The sequence below is a fragment of the Anoplophora glabripennis genome, unplaced genomic scaffold (genome assembly GCF_000390285.2).
Source record: "Anoplophora glabripennis isolate ALB-LARVAE unplaced genomic scaffold, Agla_2.0 scaffold29, whole genome shotgun sequence".
NCBI classification, from domain to species: domain Eukaryota; kingdom Metazoa; phylum Arthropoda; class Insecta; order Coleoptera; family Cerambycidae; genus Anoplophora; species Anoplophora glabripennis.
Genome location: NW_019416257.1, coordinates 1,944,365 through 1,954,095, shown reverse-complemented (window position 1 = coordinate 1,954,095; position 9,731 = coordinate 1,944,365). Strand labels below are relative to the sequence as shown.

The window sequence follows — 9,731 nt, the reverse complement described above, 5'->3', positions numbered from 1 at the left end:
GACTTAAAAATCCCAAGAAATAAAGCAAAATTCCCTATTTCCCCAATTCCAAAAAAATCTGTAGATCTGGCATCACTCTTTCTAGGGCTGCGCCTCACCTTAGACAAATTGTGCTGCCCTCTGTTAACGGATTGTATTAACATATCGGAATACGAAGTCGGAATTGTATAAGTAGTGACATCTATTACAGAAAAGGCAAACGACGAAAACAAAGATGACCACCGGTCGCTGAATTACAAGTGGAAGTGGACCATGGGGACTTTCCGATCCTGTATATCAAAATGGCGCGGCCGCAAGCTCGTTCTTAATCTGTCTATGGTTACCTGACATAGTCCTCCTCTTCTTCGGCTTCTTTTTCCTCCCCTTCTTCACGGGCGAGCACAGCTGCTGCTCGTACTCCGCGTCGTCGGCGCAGTCTATGAGGTTCAGGGGGTCGTGGATGTTTCTGGGAATGATGACCTCCAGTTGGCCCTTCTTCCGAGGAGGGGTGGGCACCGGAGAGGACTTTGGCGTGACCGCGTTCATTGCCCTGTTGATCTCCTCGTCCTGGAGGCTGTTCAGGTTCAGGGGGTCCTTGATGTTGCCACCCAGCAGGAATTTCGTGGGCAGGACAGGTTTCTGGTTGATCATCAGACCGCAGCCGGAGAAGCTCTTCGACCTCTTCCGGCTGCTGCGGTCGTGCTTGTTTTTCCGCTTGTTGGCGTTGTTGTTGTTGGTCGCCTTCATCTGGTTTCTGTGGTTGTGGTTGTTGGTTTTGACGGGGGGCTCCAGGACCTCCACCGAAGACATTTTTCCTGGAAGTACAAGAGATATTAGTTTCCAGTTTCCACTAAATTATGTTCGAGTTAATTTGGTTCTCGCGCAGTGGCTTTCTTAAAAAAAAATGCGATCCATGGGGTAAGAAGGTAAATGCACCAGTAACTGCTACTTCATGCCAAAGATTTCTTTTTTATTTCATAGGTTGAAAAGTTTATTTGAAAAAAAAAAGGGGAAAACAAACTATAATACACAAAATAAATAATAGTCGAGTGGTGTGACGTCACAGATGTTTTGCGAATGGATTGGACATATACAGGGTGGTCCGAATTTTATGCAGGAAACTTCGAGGGTAGATAGATCTCTTTAAAATAATATGTGTTTGCCTTATAAACATAGGTCTGGAACGGCCCCATTTTGGAGATACAGGGTGTTGAGATTTAAAAAAAAAATGTTTTTTTGTTTATATCGCACACTACCTACCTCACAGGTGTTGTAGAAAGGAGTGTAAATAATTTTGTTGATGTGCTCATAAATTGCACTTACTTTTAAACATAAACAAATATTCTTGTAATATTATCTTTAGAAGTGTCTGCCACAAGGGGATTGTATTGGTATGAATAACTTGAGAAAAATTAAAGTCACCTTTTTTACGTATTTTGTGCATTAAAATATAAATCAGTTACAATGACATGTAAAAAATGCAGTGGCGTAGGTTTTTTTGTAAAAAAGGGTGTGACCCCTGTCCAGTTGTACACCACTGGTTGAACCTTTAAAGCTCATATTTCAGGGAATATAAGGCCTACTATCATACATTATATGTACCAAATTTTATTGAGATCGGTTAATAGATTCCGGAGATATAAACAAAAAATCAATTTTTTTTGACAACTTCAACACTCTGTATCTCTAAAACGGTGTCGTTTCAGACCTATGTTTATAAGGCAAACACATATTATTTTAAAGAGATCTATCGGCCCTCGAAGTTTCCTGCATAAAATTCGGACCACCCTGTATAAGGGTCTAAGAGGGCAAGTACAAAATTTATACAGGGTGTTTGGAAGAGTTGGTACAAAATTTAAGGGGATGAAAGTAGAGCCAAAAATATTTACAAAAATTCCTATAAACATTGGTCCTCCGAAGCACCATTACTGGGATATGGCCCTCCAAAGGGGTCTTTTGGATATTTTTTAAAATATCTTTCTTTCTGATTAAGATAACGGAATGAAAATTGTAGGTAATAATCATACCATAAGGGTCTTTAACTACCATAAGTTTCATCAAAATCGGTTGTAAATAAGGATAGTTTTGTAACTACTCTTAACAGAAATTATTTTCAATTTTTTTTTATTCCTTTGAATTATCAAGCAAATAATATTATTTTTAATGAATTAGGCTTTTTTGATGAAAAAATGTATACTTTTTTTCAAATTTTACGCAGTTAAGTCAGCAGTGATTATTTTTCAAATAATGTATGGCTTAGAACAGTAACATATTTTAAAACATTTTTACATAGTAGGCATTTTTCATTGTGACAGTTTCATTGTATTGTGTGTTAACTAACCGTGAATATGCCGATATACATTTTATTTATGGGTTCTGTAATGGAAATAGTCTGACGGCTCAAAGAGAGTATCGGCAACGTTTTCCTGATAGAAGACAACTTTCTGCAAGATTGTTTCGGAAAATTCACGCTTAGTAAAAGCATGATGGTATAGGGTTGTAAAAAAATCGAATGAAATGCAAAGTTGAGCACAAAGAAAATTAAGAAACATTTTTAAAAATGTTACTATTCTGAGCCACACATTATTTAAAAATTAGTTATTTCTGACTAAACCATGCATATTTGGGAAAAAAAGTAGACATTTTTTCATCAAAAAAGTCTAGTTCATTAAAAAATAATATTATTTGCTTGATAATTCAAAGGAATAAACAAAATTCGAAAAATTTATGTTAAGAGTATGTAGTTACAAAACTATCCTTATTTATAACCGATTTTGATTAAACTTACGGTAATTAAAGACCCTTATGGTATGATTATTACCTACAATATTCATTCCGTTATCTTAATCAGAAAGAAAGTTATTTTAAAAAATATCTAAATGATAAGACCCCTTTGAAGGGCCATATCTCAGTAACGGTGCTCTGGAGGAAGTTATATATGTTTATAGGAACTTTTTTTTACTATTTTTGGCTCTACTTTCACCCCCTTAAATTTTGTACCAACTTTTCCAAACACCTTGTATAAATTAAATATAATTGAATGAGCCCATTATACCTGTTACGTGCTTCTTTCGTTAGACGTTTCTAGTGTTTAACTGTTGCTTCTAGAGTTTCTTTTTTATTTTTATTGGGGTGTAAAATTTTGAAGAAATAATACCCTACAGTTACATATAAAATTGTTTTATTAATTTTAAATGTTCATTATCATTTAATGTGGAAGTGGCAATTACTAGAACATGAATTGGCAACTACTTGTTTTTTTTCTGCTTATTTAATAGCAATTACCGATCGCAGTAAAAAAAAATTACAAATATGCATTGCAGATATCCCATTTATAATGTATACCAATACAAATTTTATTTTAAAGCCTCTTTAAACGAAACCCTTCTATTCTCTCTCTCTCTCTCTAAATTTAACCCTGTACATCCAATGGTTGTTCTTTGAAAAATTGTAAATCCCTTAAGAATCATCTTAGGAGAAATATAGCTCTTGTTTTTTTTCGTTATCGTGAAGAAAGGAACCGGTCCTGAAAGTTTATTGCAACATCGCTGTTGCACCATGTGCAAAAAAGTGTTAAATGTTAACATTCTCACAAGCAATTTAAAATAATTCTCAAAAATCAATGTAAACAACATTCATGTAACAGAGTTCTGCTAAAAATTCTTATCGCGATCGCATGGTGATCCAGAAATGCTGTCACCAGAGCACAAACAAAATTAATTTTGTATTAGTTTCAAACTAGCAACACGCAATGTCTCATAGACTTAATTTCATTTACTGCAGCAAGTAATAGTAGTTCATCATGAGAGTTTCTTCACGATTTGATATTTTTTAGGAACGACTATCGATAGATTTAAACGATCTCCCGCCGCGACAGTCACGCTATTTTTGGACATAACTTAATTGATATACAGTGTGTCCCAAAATAATGGAACAAATTTTTTTTTCCAGTCCAGATTTTAAAAAATCTGTTGAAACAGGTCAATTAGTAAATAGAAATTGTCACTTTTCTGCAATATTTTCTATTTTTGTACCGGTTACCGGTTTAATGTTGATGAAAAATAATTCCAGATTTCTATCAACAAAAAAACATTTAATCTAGTTTGAATCAAGAGCTTGGTTACAATATTAAAATTATCAAACAACTTTTTCCATTAAAGCTAAACATTCCACCCGGTTCCTACAATGTCCCGCAAATATCAATCGCTTTATTGATAAAAATCGTGTGGAGTGCCATATGTCCCATTTGTTCAAACAATATATTTACCGGTTTCACCGGCCGCACAGTCGTTTTTACCCACGGAACGTCTATATTTGCCCACGAGATTTATATCGAACGAAAGAACCGTATAGGCAACTCAAAATAACCCTTAGCGAACGATCAAAGTCATTAATATTAAATTAGTCTATCAAACAAATGGAAAAAATAATTGTTTTATGTCGCATATACTATAGCTCAATTGAATTGACCGGATATTATGAACATACGATTATACAGGGTGTAATAAGCTAATCTAACCCAACTTACCTTAGTGCAAAAGTTAATATGTAATATTAATAATAATATGTATATGTATAATATGTATGTAATAAGAAGCACACAGGGGTCAAAAATGAAAAAAAATCTTTTTTCCTCAATATATTCGATTTACAGAAGTTTATAAAATAATAAAAGGTATTCTTAATTGAAATCACTAGTACTACGTTTAACTTTGTAATGCTAGGAAGAAGTAATCAATAAAAAAATCAAATCTTGATTTTAATAATAATTAATAAAAATAGCACCAATACTCAATGTTTGTTTACCAATAATGGAATGACAGATATCATTTCTCAACAAATTTTAACAAACGAGATACAGCTTCAAAAACCTTGTTCAAGAATGAGGCAACGAAATAATTGGAATTATTCAATTTTCGTTGCTGAAAACCTATACAGGATCGGAAAGTCCCCATGGTTCATCCGCCGTTACGTGAGAGTGATAAAGAAAGTCATAGAAATCCGTGCGATAGAGAAAGATGGCTATAATGAAGGCGTCTAATAGTCACCGCTCATTTCGCCCTTCCACAAATAAGAAGTAGATCTTATTTGTGGAAGGGCGAAATGGGCGGTGACTATTAATAAACTTTATTGTACTTAAATTCTCAAGTTTTTACTAAATTATTTTATAAAAAAATCAAAAAATCTTATTTTTTGCTTTCTTTAAAATTGTTTATTAACGATTTTTTTGCATAAAATTTTCCTTTTACATTTTTTAAATAAGCCATTTCGATGAGAAATTCAATTCTCTACAAAATTTTTCCATTAACTATACCGAAATTTTGCTTCGTTTTCGTTCTGTTTGAAAAATTGCAAAAATGCTTTTTCACCCCAATCCTCAATTTCAACCCCCTAATTTAATAGCACACCGCGGTTTTTTCATTTTTAAAGTACCTTCGAACAAGTCATGTGATGAAAATCCTTAAACGTCTTATTTCCTTCCTTTTTTTCAAAAAATGAGAATTAAAACGCATAAGGGAAGAGTAAACGCGACGAAAATCGAAAAATTGGCTAAGTTTGAGAGGACATATATCAGTCAATTTTCATCCAAAAATACTCTACAACCTCTTGTTTTGAAGGAAATTTTATCTACTCTTTTTTTCTATGAAGCAATGCCTATACCTATCTTTACCAAAAAAAAAATTAGAGACAAAAAAGTAAAAAATATCAGAAAATCGAATTTTTTGCTTTTTTCACATTGTTTATTAACGATTTTTTTGCATAAAATTTTAATTCTAAATTTTTTAAATAAGCTATTTCTATAGAAAATTCAGTTCACTAAATAATTTTTCCTACGAACTATAGCTTCGTTTTCGAGCTACAATTAAAAAACTCAAAGGGGTGCATTTTCACTCCTATCTCCAATTTCCACCTTCTAATCAAAATATATTGAGAATAAAACGATTTTTTTTCTTTGACCCCTGTGTGTCTGTTATCATTCACTTTTGAATTAGATCGGCGTATTTCAACTGTAGGAACCTCCCATTAGTGTGTCCCATTCGTTACAAAGCTTACAATTAAACTCACACAAGGTAAGCTCAAAGCAATTATCTATTAAGTATGTAAATAAACACCGTGCATAGTTTTAGATACACTTGTAAGTAAATCATAAATTGGAGCAATGTTATAATAACCTCTATAAAGGAAACAGTTAAGTTAGATAAGACAAAGTTACAAACAAATAGACCGCGTTATCTGTAAATAAATGGAAAGCTTTTACGCTTTTCTTTTCTCTTTCAACATCGATATTTGAATATGTATTTCTATGCTTAATGGGAACGAAAATTGAAACTGTTAATAAGCGAAATATTGTTTCAATCAAAGCCGTCAGCAAAACTGGAAAACGAGAAATCGAAATTAAAACTGTCACAAAAGTTGTAATATGAACGTGAAAAATATGTTCCACATTTCTATAAAAGATTGTAGTTCTGAATAACAATTTGGTTGAAATTGAGCACACAATTTTAAAATAAACAAATCAAGACCGTTTCACTCGAAAGAGGTACAAAATACACGGTGGTCCAGATTATAATAGACAAACTTCGGAAAACTACTAAGCAACAAAAATTAATATCACTTTGCTCTATGAACATAGGCGCAGAAAGCCACATATTATGATGCGGTTTTCCAGATATTTAAATAAAATATTTTATTTTTGTTAATTTCAACGCCCTGTATCTCATAAACGGTAGCTTTCTGCGCCTATGTTCATAGAGCAAAGTGATGTTAATTTTTGTTGTTTAGTACTTTCTCGAAGTTTGTCTATTAAAAATTTGGACCACCCAAATTCGTTTTATTTTTCCCTATTTCAACGCTTTATTTACTTGGATAATATGTCTCATAACTCGTAAACCATTCACTTTTCGACAAAAATAAAAGAATGTTTTTTCATCCGGAATATTTCAGACCATTATAAAATGTATTCATATTACCAATTAATTCAGTAGCGTAGAAGTTTTACTATAAATAAGGAAACAACTTCACCGTTTCTCCGCCACTGGTTTTTGAATTTGGACTGTGTACATACCGAACTAGGAGAAATATTCGAAAAAAATATGTACCAAATTTGGATAAATTTGATGAAGATATTTCCAGATATTTAAAAAAAATTTTTTGATAATTTCAACACCCTGTATCTCATAAACAGTGGCTTTCTGCGCCTATGTTCATAGAGCAAAGTGATGTTAATTTTTGTTGTTTAGTACTTTCCCGAAGTTTGTCTATTAAAATCTGGACCACCCTGTATATCTACTATGTATTAAAATTATTATTACCAATTACATCAACATAGTGACTATATTTTTTTTATCCAACAGGGCGAAGGATTATTTTAAAGAACAGAGCCAGGCCCGGTTTCCCAAAGGAAAACTGTTCATAACAAAAGAAATATAGGCCCGAAATTCTAAATGGCGCGTCATTTATTTGATGTAAGAGCAACGTTCCTTATAAAGTTTTTCACATTTTTTTCTGGAAATGAGTTCCTGTTTATTCTTTCATATTACCACATAAACCGTCGGGCATCGAAATACTCCCAAAAATTTGCAAAAGTTTCGTATTTTAAATATAATTAAATGCCAATAAATATGATGTTAAAAACAAGATATAATTTTTGTGAAAGTGTGCTCTATTTAATTGTTTAAATATGTCAGGTTTTAATTGTTTTATACAATTATTTCTCGAATTATTTATTAATATGAGTCATACATAAGAGATCGGAAATGTTAGGCCGGCTGCAATGTAGTACAGGGTTGGCTATACAAAAATAGCCCCTTAACAGTCAGTACAAATAACAATGCCAAATTACAACAAAACTGGGTATTTACCAAATAGCAATTTTTAAAGTTTAACACCCCGTATCTTGAAAACGAAGCATCTGCGGACCAATGTTTACATGAACTTTTTGCCTTACAATCACTCAAATAATCCTTAGTTGAATTTATTGTACATACTTAATTAACACCCTGTATATGACATGTTTACTAATTACTGCTAGTGCAATTTAATACTGGTCGGAGCCTTTGTCGGCAGAGTAGTTGTTCCCTAGAATATCGTTTCTTAATGACTTCATAAGTAGATTTTTTAAACACTTTTAATGTTGAAAAGTGCAAAGAATTAGCTCAAAAATGCAAAACTGCCGTTTTCTCGGTTTTAATTAAAAAAGATGTATAACAAAAACTGAAATAAAATAATACATACTAGAAAGTCTAGAAACCCCTGCTAACATTATTTGTCTATAAAATTAAAAAATGATATTTATAGAAATTAGAACGGGGGGAAGTTGTGATTACATTTCCGATAACAATAAATTGGTATTACAAAAAAAAGACCATCGAACTAAATAAAAATTCAGCTAATTCCCAACAGCAATATCATTCTCGCATTTAAAAAATCCATTCATATAAAAGTAACTTACTCTTCTACTTTTATTTTACGAAAGCTTAATGTGAAAACCGCCATAAAATATAAACAACTAGACGATTACACTGAGCGACCAATTTTTATCGATCTTATCATTAGGAGGTCGTAAAACGAGATAATAGCCATTTTAATGCTGCAACTTGTTACTATACTATTCGAAAAAGCAACATTCTTATATAACGGGTATTGATATGTCCTTCCAATAATTTTTATGTACGTAACTCAATGACCTAATCGCTTACATCTAGAAAAACTTTTGAAGCGTTAGTAATAGATGAAACTCCATTAAATCCGGGATAATTCACGTTTGTGGATAACGTATCATAAATTCTAAAGGATCATTGAAAAATAAGATTCTACTTGAATCAAAACTCTTCCAATTTTTGTTTTTTTCTCAAAACGAAACTGTTTAGCGAATTTTGACATGAGTAGGTAAATTTTTTTGGTAGAATTAAAAAGTACAAAAGAAATCGAACCCCTCGAAATTCTAACCTGAAAAGAGTAGGCCATGTGTCAGGACTATCTTTTTTTGTTTTTTTATTTCGTGAAAAAGTCGTTTCATCTATCTACGTTGTATATTTTCTAGTACATAATGGGAAAAACGTATCAGCAAAATTAAAAAGTGGTTTGACAAACAAAAGTAAACCACTAACAACAACTAAAACAAAACGCAAAACCAAACAAACTGAAACTCGGAACACAACAAGGAGAAGAATACTCAGACCGCTGATTTACATCAATTGCTCGAAGTGGCCTCAATTTTCAAACGAATTCGGTTTTTAAAAGACTGTTCACCATTGGTCAGCATGTCATGGCTGCCACATATCTTTCGCGGTAGTTGGTGATGTAACGTAAACTTTGCTTTTTATAAATCCTCATGAAAAGTCGCAACTTGTCATATCTGGACACCTTCAAGGCCTACTCACTGGTCCCCCGCGCCCAATCCATCTGTTGGAAAAAGTTTCGTGTAAAAACTAACGAACCGCAGCAGAATTGTGAGGTGGAGCACCATCATGTTGCATCCACATTCTTTGAAGTGTAGCTAAAGGAATGTCACCTAACAAATCTTCTAGAGTGTTTGTTAATAAGTTTAAATAAACTGCTCCAGTTAGACTCTGGTCAAAAAAGAATGGTCCAATGACATGTGTTCCCAAAATTGCTCCCCACACGTTCAAAGACACGTTGGCTATGAATTGTCCAGAATTGGTGAGGATTTACTGTGTCATAATAATGGCAATTATGACTATTAACGAAATAATTTTTATGAAAAGTAGCCTCATCTCAAGTGCCCATTG

General features: G+C 32.9%; 1 protein-coding gene across 2 annotated transcripts in view; it reads right to left on the bottom strand.

The window, feature by feature from the left end:
* Positions 1 to 9,731, bottom strand: part of LOC108908463 (probable RNA methyltransferase bin3) — a 107,824-nt gene that overhangs the window by 77,493 nt on the left and 20,600 nt on the right. For both annotated transcript variants that reach the window (XM_018712504.2, XM_018712514.2), the window contains exon 2: positions 324 to 794. In XM_018712504.2, the coding sequence (XP_018568020.1) occupies positions 324 to 789 (466 nt within the window). In that variant the 5' untranslated portion in view covers positions 790 to 794. The remainder of the gene's footprint in view (positions 1 to 323; positions 795 to 9,731) is intronic.